Source organism: Phyllopteryx taeniolatus, chromosome 18, assembly GCF_024500385.1.
Source record: "Phyllopteryx taeniolatus isolate TA_2022b chromosome 18, UOR_Ptae_1.2, whole genome shotgun sequence".
Taxonomy (NCBI): domain Eukaryota; kingdom Metazoa; phylum Chordata; class Actinopteri; order Syngnathiformes; family Syngnathidae; genus Phyllopteryx; species Phyllopteryx taeniolatus.
In genome coordinates, this window is record NC_084519.1 from 12,627,366 (window position 1) to 12,651,248 (window position 23,883).

At 39.9% G+C, this 23,883-nt stretch overlaps 2 protein-coding genes across 3 annotated transcripts; one reads left to right on the forward strand and one right to left on the reverse strand.

The window, feature by feature from the left end:
* Positions 1-316: 316 nt before the first annotated feature.
* Positions 317-8,238, reverse strand: wtap (WT1 associated protein). The gene is made up of 8 exons (XM_061754002.1): positions 8,049-8,238; positions 7,510-7,547; positions 7,373-7,428; positions 6,643-6,701; positions 6,395-6,513; positions 3,592-3,770; positions 1,591-1,745; positions 317-1,410 (listed from the first exon to the last, which is right to left on the reverse strand). The coding sequence occupies exons 2-8, from the start codon at positions 7,537-7,539 to the stop codon at positions 809-811; spliced, it is 1,200 nt and encodes a 399-aa protein (XP_061609986.1). The 5' UTR covers positions 7,540-7,547; positions 8,049-8,238; the 3' UTR covers positions 317-808.
* Positions 8,239-9,738: 1,500 nt separating this feature from the next.
* Positions 9,739-12,316, forward strand: sod2 (superoxide dismutase 2, mitochondrial). Of its 2 annotated transcripts, XM_061754003.1 has the most exons (5): positions 9,739-9,899; positions 10,556-10,761; positions 11,300-11,416; positions 11,638-11,817; positions 11,890-12,316. In XM_061754003.1, exons 1-5 carry the CDS (start codon positions 9,754-9,756, stop codon positions 12,033-12,035), a joined length of 795 nt encoding a protein of 264 aa, XP_061609987.1. In that variant the 5' UTR covers positions 9,739-9,753; the 3' UTR covers positions 12,036-12,316. The 2 variants fall into 2 exon arrangements, with proteins under 2 accessions (XP_061609987.1, XP_061609988.1); XM_061754004.1 differs by lacking the exon at positions 11,300-11,416 and having other exon boundaries at positions 9,743-9,899.
* Positions 12,317-23,883: the final 11,567 nt, after the last annotated feature.

The window sequence follows — 23,883 nt, forward strand, 5'->3', positions numbered from 1 at the left end:
ATGGTTCACGACGGAGCGACGTAATCACAATGTGTAGAGTGAAGTTATAATTATATAAAAAAAGTTTTTGGGTTAATCGTTATCTTTCTCTGACTTTTTTCAGTTGTTTAGAAACGATAACCGGTATTAGTCTCACAATGTGGAAATGGGCAAAAATTATTTCTATTATCTTTTTTTTGCAGTTGTTTAGAAACGATAACCGTTATTAATCTCACAATGTGAAAATGTGCAAAATTCTTGGAAAAAAATAGGATCAAATGGTTAGACCCAAAGCTAATTATATATGAAATACATTTATTGATCCAAGAGTAATAACTGGCTTTCCTTTGTATTAAAATTCTTTATTGGTATTTGGTCAGTACATGAAAAGGACTGATGTCAGAATATGAACATCTCTTATAAACTACTCACAGAATCTTTTGAACTGATGTTTTAAAATGAAATTTTAAAATTGAAATAAAAAAATATGAACACAGGTCAATCTAAGTGAGATGTTTATGCCGTATAATTTTTGAACTTGAACGGGTTACAACAGCTGATGTGAGGCCGACTCAAATTAACAGCAGAATGAAACGTACTAGTGTTGTTGTTCTTTTAAATTAAACATCCACTCATTTGTGTCTAACATTAACCATCTCTCGTGTTCCCAAATGTGTTTCACAAGAAGCAAAGGGGGAAGGGCAGGAAAACAAAATGCCTGACAGCAGTGCTGCGTTACACACTATGCATTTGTTGTCATGTTCTGTATTCTGTATAAAACAAAAAGAAAAGAGAGAGACCATCCATTTTTTCCCCCCCTAAAGGTACATTACAAAACGGTGCCGTCGCTTGTGGTGGAGTCCAGGCCGTTTTGAGCGTGCCGTGAAGTCCTGGTGCCCTTGGTGACCTGGGCAGCCTTGTCCTCGTGGGGGTCGGTGGTGGAGTCCGTGTCGTTCGAGTGCTGAGTCAATGACGTCTCGCTGCCCGTCGGAGAGTCCACGCTCTCGTACCCCGCGCTCAAACCGGCGGGCGCCCCCGCCCGGGCGGTGCCGCCCTGGCTCCCCGACACCTCCTCAGAGTGGTTGGACAGTTTGGTCTCGGCTTCTCCTGGGCTGGACGCCATGGGCGACACGGCAAAGTCTTCGTCGGTGCTGCTAACCTCCCGGTACAGGCTGGGCTTGGCGGCGCCTTTCTGGGAAGAGGCCGCCTTGCTGGGCCCGTTGGACACCCTCCCGAAGTCTTTCCCCTTAGGGTCGGCGCCCTGCTCGGCCGGCTCGGCGGCCGGCGACCTCCTGCTGGGCCCCGCGGGGAGACCCTGAGGAGGCTGGGTGAGCTGCTGCCGGTTGTCCTTGAGTTGCTGCTGCAGGACCAGGATGGTGCTCTGCATGCCCTCCACCTCCTCATCCAGCTGGATGATGAAGTCATTCAGCTCTAAGGGGGCAACCAGCATCACAATGTAAATAGGACTAGGCCACAGGCTATTTCTGGATTTTTGTTATATTATACACTGACAGACATGTCAAAAACATGCAACGGGTAAACTCTGGATTTTTACCGTTCTGTGAAATTTTGCATGATCTCAGCGTACAAGAGCAAATGTCACATTCTCACCGTCCTGACTGCTCTTCAGCTCCTCGCTGTACTTCTTTTGCAGGGCCAGCTCGGCCTCCAGCTGGGCGATGCGTCCCTGGGACTGCTGCTTCCCCAGCTCCTGGTTTTCTTGGATCAGCATCCGACACTTGGCCATCAGCTTCTTCCCCGTCTGGCTGCAAGGGAAACAAGGCTGACATCACATGATGAACCAGGTGACAAAAACACAGGGAGGCAAAGGCATACCGACGCATCCCACACAGACATTTTCACCAACCCTTATGTCTCGCTACAATAAAAACACTGTCAACTATAATCAATAGCAAACAGACAAATTAGTCAGGTAGAAAAACACTTTCGCATTGAACTAAAATGAAATCTCAAGTCTCAATGTTGCCAGAAACCACAAAAGAAGCCAGTTAACACTTGGATGAAAGGTATAATGGGAGGCACCTTTCAAATTAGTCAGGTAGAAAAACACTTTCGCATTGAACTAAAATGAAATCTCAAGTCTCAATGTTGCCAGAAACCACAAAAGAAGCCAGTTAACACTTGGATGAAAGGTATAATGGGAGGCACCTTTCGTTAAGGCCTCAAAATATTAAGTATTCAACATGAGCGTGTTGCAATCTAGTCCTGTCAAATTTCCCACATATTAAATATGTATCATAATGCAATTCAATAAACTGAAACTTATGCTCAAAAGAATTACTGGGTGTCAGCTTTGTGAGGTCACAACTTTGAACACAGAACAGCACAAACAGTCAGAGAGCCAACAATGCTAAAACAGTCCTGTTTGATTGTACAATACCAATTACTGGAACTATAATTGACAACAATTGCTGAACTTTCACTATAAGACATTTTAATATTTAAAAATCTGCTTTCCAGAGGACACTGAATGAATAGGCCTGAAATGAAGTCCTCATAGTAGTGAACGTTTGAATTGAAAACAATGAACGTTACCGTATCTTCAGAGCACCTTGTAGCCATGGCACAGCACTTAATTGCTCTCGGGTGGTCTGAGGTAGTGAGGTTTCTAAACCCTAAAGCAGCTGTGTGTAAAGTCACCGAATCAACTTCAAAGCATGAAAATGTTAATTTTGGGAGTGGGGGAAACACAAAATGCCTACGAGAGAAAGATCACGAGCTCACAAATAAACACAAGAAATACAAAGCGCAGGTACATCGTCATCTACTTGAAAGAACATTTGCGTTGACAGCTTGCGAACAGGACTCACGTGCGCGTAGAGCAGCGCGTTTAGGAAACACGCTGCTTTACGCGAACAAACACGAATGAGGCCGATGAGGAGAAAACAAGTCAAAAAATTAAACAGAAAACATGGAAACACACTACCATGAGTGGGGAGGGGGGATCGGGGTGGGGTGCGAGTGGACCCTCGCGGCTCAACCAAAGAGTGCATTGCGGACCAGGACGTGGCTCCCGCCCACAGTTCTAGTCTTACATTTAAACCTCTGCCGCTGTATCTCGACTCTCCCAAAAGTCAGGTACGTGTGGCACGTTCCACAGTTAGGTGTCTTTTAGACAAGAACGACAATGGTCTTTAAAGGGTTCCAATTGTGCTTTTTTTTTTGTATTTTTTTTTTTTCAGCTAGCCGCCCCCCATTTTATCTGTCAACTGTCTGCTTTGACCGGAGGAGGCAGGAGCTGGGGAGCAGATCCGTGTGGTAAGGCAACAGTCTTCGGGAACAGTCCGGACTCCTTCAGGCCCTTTCACGGCGGGGGGACAGGACGCAAGTGTCACCTGACCATACTGTCCTTTTTTTTTTTTTTTTAGTTAAAGTTATTGACATGTGGCTGGCACAGTGCAGATAACAAACACCAAAGTTGTTGGTTTTTTTGGGGTGGTTTGGTACTTTGACTGTTTTTTGTCAACTCTCCCCCCCCCCCCACCATGGTTCCTGCAGTGAGAGTGAAGGTGGTGGGGGCGTGCAGAAGTCTTGACTTCTATTGGGGAGGTGGTGGTTGGGGAGGGGGGGTGTTATTTTGATTGTCTTTACCTATCAGGTGTAAATTTCCAGGCACTCAGTTCATTTTGGGCCTGCTCCAGTTTGTCTTTAGTCTGTTCCAGTTCAGCCTTCATTTTGAGGAAAAACAAGTTGATGGCCGGGTCCACCATGGACGAGCGCAGTTGTGCCGCACTGGGCTGCTGGGCTTGCTTCAGGTACTGGATGTGCGTCTACAAGGGGAAACAAACCAGCGTTACTGGGCGGCAAATGAGACAATTTCTCCATTGTGTTGACATCACTCGAGTGACAGCCGACAATACACTTTGGTTTATGACGTGGTCGTGTGGTGACTACACTGGTGACGTAATCCGAGTTTGTACACATGCCAGAAGGTGCTATAGTTTGTCACTAGCCTGCACAAACTCAGCAGTAAAATCATAATTGCAGTAAATATTTGGATGAAAAACACTCGTCAGTGATACACAAACTATCCAATGAAAAACAAGACGTGACAACTTGTTTGCAGGCCGCATGCGTAAAAAAAACAAAACAACAAAATACCATGCAAGTGTGCTTCAACTTTCTTATGAACGCCCCTCTCTGCCAGTCTGCTGCAGTGGTTCTTAATGTTGTTGGAGGTGTTTTATACACACATTCAACCAACGCATCGTAATTTGAAAATTAAACAATTTTTTTTGTTTTTTAAATTCAAAACATAGGTATATATTCTATCAGTGCACAAAATGAACCATGCGTCAGTTACACACAAAATCAACAAATCACGAATTTCACTCAATGGACATTCACGGCAAATCAATGTAAATTCTGCTGTTGTCCTCGAAAAGGATTGCTCGCAAAGGTACGTTGTAACAAACTGAGTATCTCAGAGGTGATGCTTCTACGAACGTTCACTTTTAAACTATTATTTCAAGAATACAACACAAATTCAATTTGGAATTATTCGTTATGTACTGTGGATACGGAAGGTTTTCAGACACCCTTAAAATGTTCCACTCTGTTATATTGCAGCCATTTGTTAAAATCATTTAAGTTCAATGTTTTCCTCATGAATATACACACAGCACACCATATTGACAGGAAAAAACAGAATTGTTGAAATTTTTGCTGATTTATTAAAAAAGAAAAACTGAAATATCACAGAGCCATAAGTATTCAGACCCTTTTTGTGACACTCATATTTAATCCGGGTGCTGTCCATTTCTTCTGCTCATCCTTAAAATGGTTCTACACCGTCATTGGAGTCCAACTGTGTTTGATTATACTGATTGGACTTGATGAGGAAAGCCACACACCTGTCTATCTATATAAGACCTTACACTTCACAGTGCATGTCAGAGCAAATGAGAATCATGAGGTCAAAGGAACTGCCTGAAGAGCTCAGAAACAGAATTATGGCAAGGCACAGATCTGGCCAAGGTTATAAAACAATTCTGCTGCACTTTATCTTCCTAAGAGCACAGTGGCTTCCATAATCTTTAAATGGAAGACGTTTGGGACGACCGGAACCCTTCCTAGAGCTGGTCATCTGACCAAACAGAGAGCCTTGGTGAGAGAGCTAAAGAAGAACCCAAAGATCACTGTGGCTGAGTTCCAGAGATGGGAAAAAGTTCTAGAAAGTCAACCATCACTGCAGCCCTCCACCAGTTGGGGCTTTATGGCAGAGTGGCCCGACGGAAGCATCTCCTCAATGCAAGACGCATGAAAGCCCGCATGGAGTTTTCTAAAAAAAAAATTAAAAAAAACGTGAAGGTGGCTGCCCTCCAACGTTCACCATCCAACCTGACAGAACTGGAGAGGATCTGCAAGAAGGAATGGCAGACGATCCCCAAATCCAGGTGTGAAAAACTTGTTGCATCATTCCCATGCTCTTATTAGCTCAAAAGGGTGCTTCTACTAAATACTGAGCGAAGGGTCTGAATACTTATGGCTGTGTGATATTTCAGTTTTTTTAAAAATAAATCTGCAGAAATTTCAACAATTCAGTTTTTTTCTGTCAATATGGAGTGCTGTATGTACATTAATGTGGATAAAAATGAAGTTAAATGATTTTAGCAAATGGCTGCAATATAGAAAGAAATCACATTTTAAGGGGGTCTGAATACTTTCCGTACACACTGTATATTACTTAATCTTCCTAGTTGCATCATCACCATCTAGAAATATCAATCCATTTTCTATAGCGCTTGTCCTCATTAATCTCGCCTTCAGGTGAGCTGGAGTTCAGCCGAGTTGGGTCGGGAGGTGGGAAACACCCAGGACCCGTTGCCAGCACAATTGCAGAAAAACATCAACATCTCACTTCTTTTAGCATATTTAAACATACCCACTACTACATTTATCACAATTGTGCCTTTTAAAAAGATGTTGACTTTTAACGCTCAAGGGTTTTGTAATTTAACGTTTATTACTGTGGTTGTAATTGATGACTGAAAACCTGTGGTAGGTGCAGTACAAAATTAAAGCTGGCTAATGAAGTAGGAATTAAATCAGTTGGTGTGGGAAATCTCTAAAGACTAATTACAGATTATTGATTGTTTATGCTTTCATAATCATGTTTGCACTCAGCATGTGAATAAATCAGTGACCCAAATATTAGAAAGCCCACGCACTATGAAGCAAAGAACAATAGTAAGTATAATGTGTTAAATTAAGAGTTCTCTGACAATGCCGCGGTGGCCAATGAGTGTGCTTTGACTGACAGGGAACCACAGCATAAAAAACAAGACACCGGAAACATAAACACAATTATAATCTCTAATCTATTTTTTAAAAAGGCATGTATTGTTTAATAGGGGCACCACTGCCATTGATAAGAGCAGAAACGTGTACGTACTGTGCACTCCTGCTCCTTGGTGGCAAGCCGCATGACCAAGATGTTCTCCCTGCGTGCGGAATCCTGCTGCTGCTGCTTGAGCTTCTCCTCAGATTCCTTCAGGCCCGTGACATCATTGGCTGGCAGTCCAACAGAAGAAAGCAAAGCCATCAGGAAAAGAATCCTTATCCATAAACAACACACGCACGATTGCCATGATCAATCACGTATGCGTGAGAGCTGGATTTTGTGTGTGTGCGTGTACTTACAGCAAAGCTCTGTGTATTTGGCCTCCAGGACCTGCACATACGACTCGTGTTGTTTCCATCTAAGAACATGAGAATACATGTGACATTGAGCTGCTTGTACCAACAGGGACCTATCTCGCTAGAGATGTAATACAGTGAGTGAACCCCCACAATATCACAGTTCATAGATCGCGCTACCGCTATTTTGACAGTGAACAGGCAAGTCTGAATTCAGTTACGCGCGCTTTGTGTAGTACCATGTGCCGCAGCATGCCATCTTTTTGTTTGATAATTACCCTAAGCTCTGCTAATGTCTATGGCATTTTCCATTATATGATAGCACCAAGCTAGCGAACAAGTTTGTTTTTTTACATTTTGGCATTTAAATACACAATGTTTAAGTTTCTTGTTTTATGTGTCTGTTTTACAATAAACTTTAACTAGGAGTGACAAACAGTTTGAAGCACGCACACTTTGCCTTATATTCAGAGCAATGTACAAGTGACTTCTTTTCATCAAAGTGATGTTTTATGACAGCATCCCATTTTCTTAACAGCTTGAGAGTGACAACAGGCACTATGGAATACTTTAAAACCGTGTGCTTCAACAAGTTTAAATGTCTTTAAAGCATTTCATTGGGGTGAAACTGACTTTAATGTGGTCTTTCTTAATAGTGGATTTTCACCTATGACGGAAAGGTCTGGAATGATAAACTGGGTTCACTGCACTGTATATATGTACATATGTATACCTGGTGCACAGCTCCTCTCTGGTCAAGGTCTTCATATCAGATTCACTGAGGCGAACCTGGATGAAGAGACAACAAAGAACAGTCAACATAAAGAGATTTAAACAGTAGTAGCTGACTGATTGTAAATATGGGCTCACCTTTTTGGGCAAAGGCTCCTCGTTGGTCATTGTGAACTCTACAGAAAGGGGGGGGGGGGGGGGGGGGCGAGCGACAGTTAATCTAGTAAGTTCAAACAACTGCTGTAAACACACAGACTTAGGTAAGATAATGTTAATGTTAGTTTTTTTATTTGTATTTTTTATTTTTTGGTGTGGACCATAGCGTACAAGCATGACTGTAAAAGGGAAAATGAGACTACCGGCTAGTACACAGTAGCCTCACGAGTGTGGGGCAGCTAGCGGTTAGCACGAAATAGACACCGAGCTAACGTGAACAGTCGCCCGCTTACTGCACACAGGATCGCTCCCGCTACTCCAATGGATGCAAAAATGTTAACCCGGGGCGTCTGGCTTCAATAATCACCCGATTGAAAGGCAGGAACCACGCGAATCTCGTCTACGTTTCAGGCACCTTGTTATCACAAAATGGCGGTGAAGGAAACGACTCCCTCCCTTTCGCTTCTTTTCCTCAAACTAGCGGGCTGCACAAAATCACACGGCCTGCAAACGCCACTTACCAGCAACCCCCACCTCCCCCTTTGTGGCGGTGGTCTCCGGGCGTCTCAGCTGGAACAATTCCTTCACGGCGTGTCGTCAGGCGAGTTTATATTTAGTCGAGGAGCTCCGAGCGGGCGGTCGTCATGTTGTTGGGCGAGTGGAGGACAGAATGGCTCCAGACGAGTCGGATGGCGGCGAAGCGAGCTCCTGCCGAGTCACACAAGGAGCTCGCCAAAAAAAAGACGATGGATCACTTTGCAACACTTTAGGCACACCATATTAACGTTTAAAATATTTACAATATCGTTTAAATTTTCACTCGCAATTGGTTATTGTGCACCAAATAGATTTTTTTCTTCTTTAAAAAAATATTATGCCCAATTTTCGCCTTTTTACTCCTTCCACATTTCTCCTGGAATTCTTACTTTTCCCACAATACAAAATTGTCCATGAAAATATTTCCCATAGATTAAAAGGAGACATTTCGCAAATTTAAGAATATTTTTTTTTAAATTATCAAAATAAACCAGGTGAGATGGGGATATATATAAATAATTTTCATATTTCACAACTTATTCAACGGATTCAAATCATTCCAACTTCACCTCATTCGGGACATCATGGGAACTATTTGTTATATTCCTCCTAGTGTTTTTTCTCAATAAAAATCCCAAATTAAGAGATATTTCACATATTAGCCTCCTTTCATATTTCTTGACGGATACAAACCATTCCAACTACAAACTGTTCGAAGTAGTTATCACATTCCTCAATTTCCCAAATTTTCCACAGTAAAATTTCCAAATGAGGAGATATTTCACATATTTACCGCCTCCTCTCACATTTCTTGAACGATTCAAACCAATTCCCATGTCAAACTGTGCAGCTCATTCCACAAATGCATATCTATTTATAACATTCCCCAAACTCCCACATTTTCACGTTAAAATTCCCAAATTAGGAGATATTTTACATATTGACCTCTTCCAAACACTGACAGGGAAAATCTGAAAGTCCCTTCTTCCACATTTCTTAACCGATTCAAACAATTCAAACCTCAAACTGTTTAGCTCTTTCAACGAGCTATTAAGAAAAACTCACGTATTTTCACAATAAATTTCCCCAATCAAGAAATATTTTACACATTAACCCTCTTACTTTGCACATTTTAACAATTCATACCGTTCCAACTTCAAGTCTCACATGAGTCTACATTTCAACAATTCATTTAATTTGAAAGCTTTTAATAATTCACACACAATTTCGACAGAAATTGTATTCTCTAGTCTAGTTGTTTGTGTTATTGTTTCACTTGAAACAATAAGGGGCAGAGACAACCCGCTTTATTGGATATACGATCTTTGGAGTTCTGGCTGACTTGCCCCAAGTTTTTGTGATTATATCCTTTTAAGTGTAAAAAAAAAAAGGTTGCTTTTCTAATATTTTATACATACCAAACACTATTTGTATTATCTATGCTGTAAGATTGCTTATTAATTTCGTGTAAAGGTAAATAATAAAAACGTGATACATATTTAGATTTTTAATTTTTATTTCGCTAAAATACACATTACGAAGAATGTTGCGCGGATATGATATAATGACACGAGTTTAAAATGTATTTCGGAAATACAAAAGCCACATAATACGTTTTAATTTAGGTTCCGCTCATAATTCCGAACAAAAAAAGAAAGAAAAAAGAAAAACACCCCCCGCGTGGTGACTATGGTACGGTCCGACGCGGCTGTCAAATTGAACTCGCCCACTCACTTCAGTTCAAGGGCAGTCATTGAAAAGGCACAGAAAAGAGTCTGCCTAAATCTCGTTAACACCGTCGCCAACATGCTCTGCAGAGTTGGTCAGATACGCAGGTAAAGCCAACAGTAACTCACCGGCCAGCTTCTTGTTGTGCAGTCGATGTACACGCGTGAATTAGCCACGAACTCGACACTGCTGTGCTTCTTGTGCAACTTAAGCTAGCCTAGCAAATGCTAACACATTCTAGCTGTTGGGCTAAGGTAGTTTGTTGCGCACTCAAAAAAAAAAAAAAAAAAGGGAGGGACAAGACCGTCAAATAATTGCGCATATTTATAATGTGTTCTGGTAACATTTAGTGCCAATTTATCTCAAATCGAACCCACTACCATATAATTAGGCGCTTTTGAATTCTCATGAGGCATATAAAACCCCAAAACACATGGCTTCGCAAATAAATTATGGTGATTTAATTGGGTAAATGTGCAAGGATATTTTACATGGGGCACCAGGGTGGCCTCGAACTGTCTTTCCCAACCGTTTTTCCCCAGCCAATACAAATGTGTTACATGACCCAAAAAAATCTCAAGGCCCAAAAGCAAACCAAATCATCACATTTCTTTCCTCAATGTGAAAGCTTGGACACAGGCAGGAACACAGAGCTCTTAAATAATAAGAGTCCGTTCTGGGTTTGAATCTCAGCTCCTGCCTTCCTGTGTGGACTTTTCTTTTGCCTTTAGTATCACACGACGTGACACTGTATTTGTTTCAGGTGCGCTGCGAGTTTAAGTCAAGCTGTCCAGCAAGTAGCCGTGTGCAGGCAGAAGCACACACTTCCCGACCTGACCTACGACTATGGCGCCCTGGAGCCTCACATCAATGCCGAGATCATGCAGCTGCACCACAGCAAGCACCACGCCACGTATGTCAACAACCTCAACGTGACGGAGGAGAAGTACAAGGAGGCGCTCGCCAAAGGTACCACATGTTGACTCATGTCGGCTAATTAACGACCAGTACGGAATCGGTTGCAACAGAACCTTCTCCATTATTTTAAACTTGCTGGAAAAAAGTTCAAAGGCTTGTTTGGTATCGAGACGTAAAGCAAATCCCAGAAGGGAGGAAAGAGCAAACCGCAAAACTTTTGAATCATGTTGATTTCATTTGCCTTTTTTTAAATGGGCAAAGCAGGGGGCCAAATTATTAAAATTGGAAAATGTGATTATTTTTGTATTTTTTTATTTTACATTTTTTTTGGGGGGGGGTGGAATTATTTTTTAACAGTATTTAAGGCTGTGTCAACCAGCCCTAGGACAAGCCACGTGCAAGGATCAATTTGTGATTGTACATTTTATGCAAGGTGGCAGTTACCATGAACACCGTGCAAGGAATGATCACATTACAGTAATAATGTTGCACATGAGTAGATTCCTGATGTGTAACTTTTGTAGTCCAGTTTATTCACATTCTTGATTGTGTTATGCCAGAATTATTTTATTGTGTGTGTGTATTTTAGGAGACGTGACTGCACAGGTCACCTTTCAGCCGGCTCTCAAATTCAACGGGGGAGGTCACATTAATCACTCCATCTTCTGGACTAACCTCTCTCCCAACGGTGGGGGTGAGCCACAAGGTAGCAAGTAGTGATTTATTGATATGTTGGAAACTTTTGACTGTTCTCCCAAGCCGCAATCAATGCCAGGAAGTTGGACAAAAACAAAACAATTGGCCATATCATGCACCTGATTTTAGGAACTAGAAAATGACTTTTCTGACCCCTAGTGGTGACACAAACCAAAAAACCGCTGTGAATAACTGTCAGTTCATGGTGCTAAGCAGCATTTTCTGTGTCAGGGGAGCTCATGGAGGCCATCGAGCAGGACTTTGGCTCCTTCCAGAGCATGAAGGAGAGGATGTCTGCGGCTACGGTGGCGGTTCAAGGCTCAGGCTGGGGCTGGCTGGGGTATGACAAACAAAGCAGAAGACTCTGCATCGCAGCTTGCGCCAACCAGGACCCTCTGCAGGGCACCACAGGTCAGCGACAATGTCTCTCCAGGTTTTGCTCGTCTTTTATCAGTTGCTACATAAACTGCCTCCGACCCGCAGGCCTCATCCCCCTCCTTGGCATCGACGTATGGGAGCACGCGTACTACCTTCAGTACAAAAATGTCCGGCCAGACTACGTTAAGGCCATCTGGAATGTCATCAACTGGGAGAATGTGAACGAGCGTCTGCAGACTGCCAAGAAATAGACTGAGCCATCCATATGTGGATGGAAGAGGTCATTGTAGATCACTTGTACAATTTTGTATTAAGACCCTCAAGGCTCTTGAACATGAACACCCTGCACATACTTTAATTGCTCATGCATTACCACAGGTCCTCTCCCTGTCTATAAAGCGCACAAAACTGAACTATCATGTCAAAAGGTGGCGGCTTAACTGAATCTTGACGGGCGTACATGCAATGATGTAATCATAGATTCATGTAATCAAAGTGTTTGGTGTGTAATAAAAATATACATTGAATAGTATGGATTTTTATTTTATTTATTTTAAATACCTGATAGCTCGATTTTCTTCAGATAATCCATTTGGGAAGGAGCAAAATGCATTAAAACAGTTTTTCCCCAACCTTTATTGAGCCAAGGCAGATATTTTACTTTGTAGTAAGTGCATTTTCTACTTCCTTAAAAGATGCACAAACTCTTGTGGTTTGTTCTGTCTGTGCTTATCTTTTAATATGAAAATGTCTGTCTTATGAAACTGTTTTTGGATACATTCAGAATGTTAAACTGCCATTCAAATTCCACAAATAAGTTGTGGGTTCCAACTTCTTCAAAGGGCAAACATAATCCTTCATTGCGCCAATGTGCTTGCCTGGTTCTGATTTCACACATCAGTTTTGTCAAATGACATGTTTGGGCTTTCAAACTGCTTTTTTTAAAGCATTTAAAATGTTGCATTTTAATGTGTGGGTGTTGTCGTGGGTTGATTCAAGGACAACAATGTAACACAAACACTTGCAGACTATTGTGACATGATCCAGTTCCTAAAAAAAGATTTGGCCTATAATGGCAACCTTGTGCTTGAGGTGAACAGAGGACCCTTCGCTCTCCCTTTTGTTTTTGTACGTTTACAAAAAAACAATTACAATGCCAGTGGTGGGCAAAGTATGGTCTGTGGGCTATGTATGGCCCCTCCTTTCTTTGATCTGGCCTACACCAAGCATTTAAATGATCAAGAGTACTGCAATATTTGTTGTATTAGAAAATTTCGTTCTCTAAAAAGATTAAAATGTATTTGCTTTTATTTTGAGCTCTTTATATTGATTTATTCGATTGATTCGCAACTGGTGGGTCAGGTCCCAAAAGTGGGATTAGGGGTGAGAAAAAAAAGGAAAAAGATCTCGGAGTGCATGGACAAACAAGCAAGCAAATATGAATTTGTGAAACGAAGGTGTGCATTTTAATTTTTGTCCAAAAGAGGGCAGTGCTTTCCAAGGTTTTCCAATATAGGCTCTAGGTTCAGCTGTATTTAAGCACCATTTTTCTTCCTTTCAAAATGATGGAAACGCTTTAATCCACTCCTTGATGGAAATTTCAAATATTAAATGTAAATAAAGTTTTTGCCATCACTCAAAGGCCTGCGTGTCCTTTTTCCAGCTTGCTTCATTACACGCGGTTATGGAAAAAGCCCAAAAGGTCTCAATCAAGGACAGGTCCAAGTGTACAAATGGCTGACCTGCTTGCTCGGTGATTCTGACCAATCTCTTTGCCAGAAGAAATGTTATATTCCTAGAATCCTAAACTCTCAGGGTGGGTTTCCAGTGGAAAGTGGGGTGTCCACGCAGGCTAGCACACGTTTTTTAAATCTACTTCATGGCGTAGTGCAATATGAATAATAAAAAGACAAATGCAGTTTTAATTACATGTATGAATCATACGTATAATCAAACGAAGGATTGCCTCCAATTCCTCATTTTAAAATAGGCACTCAGAATTTAGTAGTTTCATGAGACAAAGTCTAAACATGGCCTAGATTTGCTTTTAAAAATATAGGCGTGCCCAAATTGATTTCCCTTCTCTCCCGCCACACGCAAAAAAAAGAAAAACTCATGCGTGTCTTTCAAGATAAAGTTTTTGCATAAGGGAAAATATTGAGGAAATGTCTCAGAGGTTAATTCATCTCACGCCCTCTTCCTGTTTTTCTCTCTCCTTACAGTATCTAAGATACCTGACCTTTTTCTAACGTTGATTTTGAATAATGCTTTTTGTGGTTTTCGAACAGCTTATTTTAGGACATTAAATGAGACTCCCATTTGGCCTCATGTTGCTTTGATTGACTTTACAGTCACCCTGGAAAGAGGACGCGTGCCAATTAATGCCTTGCTATTTTTGCTATTTTCATTTATGGCCTGCATTACGGCATAAAAACCTTGAAATGCTGTTAGTGTTTCTTTAAAACCTCCACATTTGTGGCGGTAGAAAAGCATATAAAACTCCAAGTTGTGTCATTCAGACACATCTTTGTTTCATTTGTCAAACCAAGTACATTAGTCTTTGTACTGTATAGCGAAAGATGACTTCATTTAGCGCTGATATACAAACTATGCACGCTCTGCATTTGAACGGAGGTTATGATGCAATGGAGAAAACGGGGAAGTAAATGCAGTACAGTAACGCATTCCACTCGACCTCGGTTGCCATGGTTTCTACTGTTAGGGGTACATAAAAGAAGACGTACTCTACTCACCAAATAAATAAATAAATAATTCAGGATGAACCTTAAATAAAGGTGAACTTAGTTTGACCTCCTCTAAATGTTTGAATCACATGTCCAACTGTTCAATATTTTGCTCCTCGTTTGAGAACAGCAAATAATGCAAAAAATACAGAATCATACAACAGTTCAACATTTTTAAAAAGGCCAGATTAAGTTTACCTGTAAAGGTTAAAGTGCATTTTAGGTTGATCCTAATTTTTACGAGTATACTATGGATTGTTTTCACAATATAAAATAGTTCCGAGGTGTCTTAAGAACATATTTGTGTCATGCTTTTGTTAAAATATCCTAAGGCTCAAGCATAATTCACATTTTTTACAGCATATTTCTTGCCCTTGTTGCAATTGGCTGGTTTTAGGAGCGGATCTGTCATCCCGCCGCTGGGCCAATGACGAGCCCATTTTTTTTTTGTTAGAATGACAAAAATTCTCTTCCGCTTCGCTTGGCGGCTAGTGTTCGCTGCGGCCGTGTGCGTGCTTCTACGAGTGAAAGCAGAGCCTTGAGTGTGTAAAACACGCAAGTGACCAAATCAATGAAAGTATTTTTGTGACGCATGGACCCATCGCCAAACACAAATGACCTCCTGACCCCTCGCCCCTCGCCATCAAGCAAGTGCTGTATTTCAGAAGCTAACGCTGTTGTGTAACGCTAATCTGTGAACCGCTGAAAATTCAAAGCAGCTCTCTTTACTGTGTGGGAAGCCACCACTGGCTAATTTAACAATGTCCACACACACACACACACATTTCGCCTTGCGCTGACCTTTTACCTTGTTACCCCAGATAAGCACCTTGTTTGTAATTGAGTGTTACTATAAAATTAACACACATTAATTGCCATTGATGGCTTTAGGAGTCATGTTAACTGGGAAGGCTGGCAGTGAACGAGTTCAATGTTTTCGGTTTGAAGTTTTATTGTTTTTGTGAGTCCGTGGGGGTGTGCTCCCGAGTTCGCGACAAATGATTGACACCTCGTAAGTGATGCCTTCTGTCTCTGATTAGTTGTTTTTCCTCGCACAGGGTGGTTTCTTATCAAATTAGAGGCATAAGAGGGGGCCGGAGACGGTTGACCATATCAATCATGAATCATGAATCATATCAATGAAGAATATACAACTGTCGGTTTTAAGAAATATGTTTTAAGAAAATGTGTTTTTTTTTTTTTAAGATTGCAAACTCCCCTTAAATAGTTTGAGAAAAAGAGAAGGGAGTTAGTTTTAACAAGAGGGTGTAACCACGGATGGTTAGGTCTTTGGAGTTACGCAACACTGAACGATGTCCTTCAGACAGTAGTGTAATAACACGCTGCTGACTTCAGGGTCTTTTATGTTTATGCTGGATTGATTTTACCTGATGAATTCTGCTCATTTAAGGACTGTTTGCATTCATTACACTGACTTTAATTGCACAGAGTTATTGTAATTTTCTGATAATGGGCCAAACTTTAAAAGGTTACTGTAACCCTAACTCTTATACTGGTATTATGTACTCCAAATCCCACCGTTTAGGTATTATTCATTTGTCCAATTGAGGCTGTTGGATTTGGAATGAAGACTCCTCTTGGATTTAATCGGTGAATGGATTTTTCATCAAAAATCAACAGGCCTGTTAGCTCTGCCAGTGCACAGCAGCTCTTTGGCTGTAAGCGAAGGGATGTGTCATGGGAAACAGGCTAAAAAGAAGTGAAAAGCATCCGGAAGAGACCCAAAAGCCTACATTTTCAAAAGGTCAATAAGGTTGGCCTTGCAGCAGACTTGGCTTGTTGTTGAGGAAGGAGCTTCCTGTACGTCATTGACAGCCATACTTAAACTGCCAGCCCTCCCAGTTAACATGGATATTTGACTTCAAAAGCCGTCAATGGCAGTGAAGGAGTTAAATGGTGTCACCTAGTATCCATTATAGCCCTCACATGAAAATTATTTCACCTTTTCCACATCTCGGTGTAGTGCAAAGGTGATGGTGCCAGTACAATTTAATTACCAGTATCTCTGATTATGATGTATCCATCCATCCTTTTTTTTAATTTCATATTTTGCATTTTTGTCATGCTATTAGCTTAACTATTGATTCTGAGCTGCTCCAGATAATGTATGTCTTAGTGTTGGTAATAAAATGTGGATTAGGTCAAGTAAGTCTCCACTGAAGGCCCAGGTACCAAATGCACAGCTCTTGACTGATAGCAACAGGTACACACAAAGTGATTTTTAAAATTTCAAAACTGTTTATGATACATAGTTGTGGATAGAATATATACAAAAGTTTGTTTTCATCCACATTTGAGTTTGCTTCCATGTGACTCCCAGACTTCATTTTTGGCACTTTAAAGAAATTATCTAACGGTCAAAGAATCTTCATCCGCACTTCAGCCAACAGTGAAGCAATGATGGAGGCGAGGATGTTTGTGCTGACAAAGATCGGAAAATACGATAAAAACTTTCATCAGAGAGCGTCTTTAAAGGATAAATATGTAACAAACGTGCCGTGGGGATTAATAAACTACAACAATCTGATTGTCTATCAGTTTCCAATCGGGCGACATAATTCTGGGGGAATAATAACCATGTTTGCTTCCAAAGTGACACGTTCATGACCAGACAATATATTAGGTACACATGCACAACCCAGTGAGAGCCAACCTGTACCCTATGACAAGGGAAACCTGCCCACAAATTATACATTATTTCCCAGTCCTTCAAGGGTGAACAGTTCGACTTTATTTTAGTATCGTTTTACTTTTGTTTTTGGATCTGGTCCACCCAAAAACCCACAGAGTAAACAACTCCCCAACAGTACAAGTCGGCTTCACAGGTCAAAGGAAGGTCTTTTTCAAAATGTGAACAGCTTGCTCTCTGTTGGCTTCCAGTTGACAGACTAAGTGAGATCATGCCCCGAAGACCAAATGGCGCAAGAATCCGTCAGAATCTTTTCATTATTGTGGTCTGCTGTTTCATTATCTGTCTAAACATATGTGCACATGGAAAAGCTGGAGCTATAGTCAGCATGGAAAGGATGAGTTGGTCACAACAAAAAAGTTGTGAAAAAAAAAATGGAGGTAGTCTGAAGGTCAATTCATTCAAGTGACAATAGTGGCATCTACCACAAAGAAGAAAAAAAAAACGTGAGTGCGTGAAGCGTGAGTATGGCAGTGTTTTTTTTTTTTAGGGGCTCAATACACACTCTGCCAGGGAATTTTCCATGCAGTATTCCAAATCAAATGTAATATTGGCAGTGGATCCTGACAAATGGGCCTCAAAACAAATGCATCAAAGGATCCTTCCCACTGTCTTAACTAATTTCACACTCTCTTAGCAATATCATATCTTCTTATGAGCTACAGATCGTCCACATGGGGCTTTTTCGCTTTCCATTCGCTCACTGTGAGCGATTCTATTAGTCAGGTTTGGATGGCAGTATTGTTATGTCTGCAAATTATACGACTCCAAAAAAAGCAATGACCAGACTCATGGAGCATGCCGGCCGGTTGTCTAATCACTCAGGTGCTTGCATTCATGCTGAGAATCGAGGATTAGTTTGCACAATATAGGTGGCAATGAAAACTCATTTTAAAAAATTAACCGTGTCGCGACCAGCCACAGATTTGAAAGGATTTTTCAGTCTGAACGTTTCACTGGTGTTTAATAGCAATGCCATTCCTCAATGTTTGCAACTCATTAAACAATCAAAAAGTGTAGCTATTTCAGCACGAGTTTTATATTATTTACTTCCCCAAAAGTGTTATTTCAGGTTATTTGAAACAAATGTTCAGGAATGTTAAGACTCCGATATTCCCCAACCACTTTGGATTTATGGACAAAATGTCTATTTAAAACAAAATTACAATTTTGAAGACAGCCTGTCAATATTGTCTGTGGTGTGTGTCCATTGTTGCAACAGTTTCCTCTTGCGCAGATCTCAAACAGGAGCTGCAGCGTGCTGGAAAATAGTCCAGTTATGAGTATGATCTCATTGTTTAAGTTCTCATGCAATTCTCCCGAGAACGCTGACGTGATTAAAAATATTAGGGGAAGGCGGGGGGCTCCACGTGAGTGACCTCATCCTTACTAGTCCCTCTGCAGAGGTCATGAAAAGCACACACATGATGCGAAGCAGCACTTCACCAAACATTAGGCGCGAGTGAATGAACACGAGTGCTGCTTCAAATCAGCGTTCCTCAGCCCAGCAGCCAGTCGGAACATACAGACAGCTCCCGTCGCTATGGGACTTTTCCGTCCCCGGCTGTGGACTTTGGCCAGTCCGCATTAAGAAAAGCAGGCAGCGTATCCTGTCTCCACAATGGAGAATACATTTCAACACACAGTTAGAGTCCAGATTCCAGAAGTACGTATTTGGACAGTGACAGAGTTTTGATGGTTTGGCCTTCCTACACCACCGCAATGAATTTGGCAGGAAAAAAAATTCAATGTGATTGAAATGTGGACTTCTCAGCAGAAGTCAACAATATTCTGAAGAAGGTTGGCGTATCAATGTCAACATTGACAATCAGTCTTGTAATATAACGGAGTAGAAATAGTTTGTTACTGCAGTTAAGTAGGATTTTCATGCAGCTATACTTTATTATTGATAGTTCTGCCAACCTTTTATGCAGGAGATGGCGTCCAAGAAAACTAAGGAGGTGAACGAGGAAAACGGTCTTTGCAGGTATGGTTTTTGTACATTAGAGTGAAAGACTCGTCTGACAGGAAAAAGTACCTCTAATGTGTACCTGAAGTGATGGAACTATTGGCATTAAAAACATCAAGTAGGCTAAATCCACATTGTATTAATCCAGTTCAGTCAAAACGTCCTTTCTTTTGGCTATCATGAGCTTGGTTAGGCATATGCGTAACAAGATGGCGAGACTCACAGGTGCTATCTAACCACTCAGCCGAAATGCAGATCTTGCACTACACCACCAAAGTCAAATCTCTATTATCAACCTTCTATACCGCTTATCCTAACTAGGATAAACAAACAAAAAGGACGATGAATCCAATGCACCCAATCCAATGTCTTATTGAAACGCGAGTAAACTGAGTTACGAGCTTGGTCGGGGAATGAATATGTTATACGACTAGATGAATGTGCTGTTATGCTTCTTGTGCACTCGTGCTCTGTATATTGTCTGAGCGCTGTATATTTGCAGACATATGATGGGCCCTTTGCGGACACACAAGGAAGCGCTTGTGTTTCTGTCTGTCCCACATCTGCCACCATGTCGTTGTGTGTAAATAAATCTCACTTTCCAGCGCTATTTAAATGATACAAATTGCCATCGCCGACCACGAGCATGAAGGCTGATTACTACTGTCTTTGCTTCAAAGTCACTCCCCTGGAAATCCAAAAAGCCTCTTTGTTTTGTTTGCCTGTCTGCATGAGTTTGCTGCCTTAAAAGAAATTTCGCCACTGAAGCCTTTAAAGATGACAAATGATCATTTTCAACTACGGCTCATTTTCCATTTTTGTTTTAAATAGTGTGGAAGACACTATAAGTTTTTCCGTTCATTTCCCGATGCCCAGTGTGAGTGTCCTCACTATTAATTACTTCGACATACGGACAGAAATTCCAGCACGTTTATTCATGAGAAGCGAGTCGACTTTATCAGCAAGACTACAAAAACAATTCATCTGCTTTGTACTACTGTGCCTTCAACATTTATTTATTTTTTTTGCTGAGAAATATACTTTCATGACGTCACCTGCCACTGTAATGCAAAATACAGTAAATAAATTACCACATACAAACATGCAGTTCTGATCTTTAACAACATTAGTGGGACTTTTAACTTCATATATCACTCTGCTTCACAGGCGTTCTAAAGCATTAATTTGGCTTGCATCTAACTGAAAATGATGATGTTTATAGGTGCTAGCTACCCTTTTGGTCTCATTTCTTATGGATAATTTTTAATGACCTAACTGACAGATGTGGGAATTGTGACCAAATTATAGCAAAACCCAATGTTAATTTAGTCGAATGTGGTGTTTAGTACTGTATGTGTTAACATGACCGTGTGTGGAGTACAATTCTAGAGAGAACAAGTTGAAGATAGTGACAACTCTGGGCAAAATGGATTGATTTGGCAGATTTATACTCTCCAACTGCGCTGGTTTATTGAGGTGATAATGATAAAATCCCATTTGGGAACTCAGAACTTCTTGAAAACCAATGACTCACCTGCCAACTTTTTGTTTGGATTAGCCAATAAAGCTGCTGGACTTTTCCAAGGAGTGACCTGATAACAATGAAGTAATACTATGTTTGAGGAAGGTTGGCACACAACCACAGTAGTGGATTATTAATAGTGAATACCTTTTTTGATTATAAGGCATTCGCTAGGCCTGTCTAAAATTTAGAAAAATAGGCCTTACAGAGGTGAAAAGAAGCATATTTTCAATGAAATATTTCCTTTATACAACATAAACAACTGCGTACTACCGACCGCTCAACCGACGTACTCCGCGAATTTGTGTTTTTTAAGAATTTTGTAGGAATTTCCATGTTACCTCGAGCGCATAGCTTTCAGTCAGGAGGCGTGTGGCTACTTTGCTTGACACATTTGCAAACTTTGATAGTACAAAGTGTGACGAAGGTCGCTCAAGCGTGAGAAAATATTGCTAAAGCGATGCTTAAAGCAAGCGTATATAATATCCAACAGTTACTTTATACAGTATTTAGAGACCTTCTTGCAAAATATAAAGAAAGAACATGTATCAATCGATCTGTTTCTATCGCGATAGCGAGCTTGCTAGCTAATTGGTAATATACACTTAGCAGTGCTGTTTTTTTTCTTTTCTTCCTTTTTTCCTGTTGATTTACATTTAGAAACCTCGTAAAATGTATTTCTTGTAAATAAATAAAGACATTAATTAATTAATTACATTTTTTTAAAAAAAGCTAGTGCACCATCTGTTTTCATTTTTCATAACAAAATTTTAAATATCACAAAACTGCTAATATATATTTTATTCCTCTAGCCACTTGTAAAGGATTCCTGGGTTTGTATGCTATTATTTTCAGTCCAAGTGATTTACTAGCAAAGAACAGAAACGAGTTCATATACTTTGTATATTTTTTTCTTTCTGTGAGGTTTTGTTTCATTATATTTTAGACTTAAGTTTTGGGTCAAGGCGGGCACGTCTAAAACTGAAACTTTCCTAAATGAGTCCAGATGCCTTTTTCGACTCCTGCATTTTAAAGCCAACAAAGCAATAGTTGAGGCACATGGGGGAAAAAAAAAAATATCATGAAAATGTCATAAAAGCTGTTTTCAGTTGCCATTTATCCGTGCAGCTCCTGTGCCAGCAGCGTTGTAATGTGACCTTGTCAAAATGTGCCCTGCTGTCAAACGTTAATGGTGAATGAACCCCACATTTTAAAGTTCATGTCTGTGGTCTTTAGTATCCTGTTTAATAACTCTTTGAAACTGTTTTGGATGATGCAACGTCCTTCAAACAGCAGGCACTGACAAGATTCTGCTTTGGTTGAGTAAAACTGATGCACTGGGATTTCTATTGCAAGTTGAAATTGACGAAAGGTCTGAATGAGCAACATTTCCATAAAATAACAGTTTTCCAGGTTTTTTAACAATGCCATTTTTAAAATAAACATTAATAAATAAAGAATATGTTTAACATGATTATAAAATATTTATAGGACATGGGAAAAAAATTTGATTTTTAGCAGAGCAAAAAAAAAAAAAAAATTCTGGTTTATTAAACGTATAAATAACAAAATACTTTCTCTAAATAGGCAGATGAAAGATGAAAATAATATAATCTAAATACCTTTTTCAAATGTATCTAAAATAACAAGAAAAAAAAATTCCCACCAGATACGTTTTTGAGAAAGGAAAAAAAGGCTGTTATAATAATACAAAAAAATTATAAATAAAATAATTTATGTGAAAGTGCAAATAAAATAAATATGGTTAATATGTACAGTAAATAGGTCAAAATAAATTAAGTGGTTAAATATATTAAATAAATAAAAAAACAAAAAATACAATATGTGTGTATATATATATATATATATATATATATATATATATATATATATATATATATATATATTTATGGTTAACATATGCTGTTAAATATATGAATAAAATATAATAATAATATTAATAATCCTTCCTAGTTTTTTTTTTATGTAAAAGGAATAAATAAATAGATGTTAAATATAACGTTCTACAGGCAACATTATTGTAATGAGGGACAAAATCTATAAGTAAAACATCTGTTGTCAAAGCAGAGGGTTTAAATAAAAAATTTTTTCTTTCTGTCAAGTTTCACTGTGATGATGATTTAAGCTTTCTAGAATGAGGTCTTAACTTTTTCCAGGCCAAACAGTGACCCACTTATAAATGTAAAAAACACAATGTGTGTTCACAAGCACACATTCTTTAATCATCAGGAATAAAAAAAAAAAAAAAAAAATGGCGGAGTGGAAAGGTGCTCTTAAATGGTCACAATGACGACAAAAAAAAAGCTTTAAAAAAAAATTATATAATAAAATTTTTAATGTATGACCCACGTGTGGAAAGTAAACTTGGGCCTGGATTTAATCAAGCCAGCGTGGCCTCTTGGCCTCTCTGATGTAAAAGACCTTGACTCTCACCGTGCCGCATGAAAACTATTACACATGCTCTGACAGATTCTGGAAAAATGGCTGACAGCTGATGCTCTGGCGCAAATGAGTGTCAGTTTGGCTGCTTCTTCGGAGGCGATGCGCTGTGTTTGTGCCTTTGCCGCTGTAATAATGTCAGGTTTTGGCTGCGCTAGATCTAATCAGACATTAATGTGGTCAGCAGCATCCGTGATGTTCACGGGCCAAACTCCTTGTCATCGGTGCATTTATCCCACAGGGACAAAGACCACCGTGATGAGATGAAAAGAAAGAAACAAAAAAAAAAACCTTAAAGGCATTTTCATTTTGATTTGACTTCAGTGGACCAAATGAACAGATGTTTCTTTTTTGGCAAGATTGTGTCGATGAAGTCAAAGTGAATCAAATAACAGCTTGAAAAACACTGATGGTAGTGTTGCTGTTAAATCAGTTTTCCCTTAGGAAATAACTGAAATCGGAACTCCCACCATCATAAATGTTAACTGCAACGCAATGTTTTAAGTAACATTTTAACATCCTTAAATGAGCATACAAGTGTAAAAATAAGTTAACCAGATACATGATTTAAAAAAAAAAAAAAAAAACATCAAAATACAATTACTTACCCTTTGATGCGTGTCATAGGAAATACAGACAAGTTTAATTTGTTCTTCTGTACTGATCCTCATGTTTAAAAAAGGTTTTGACAAAT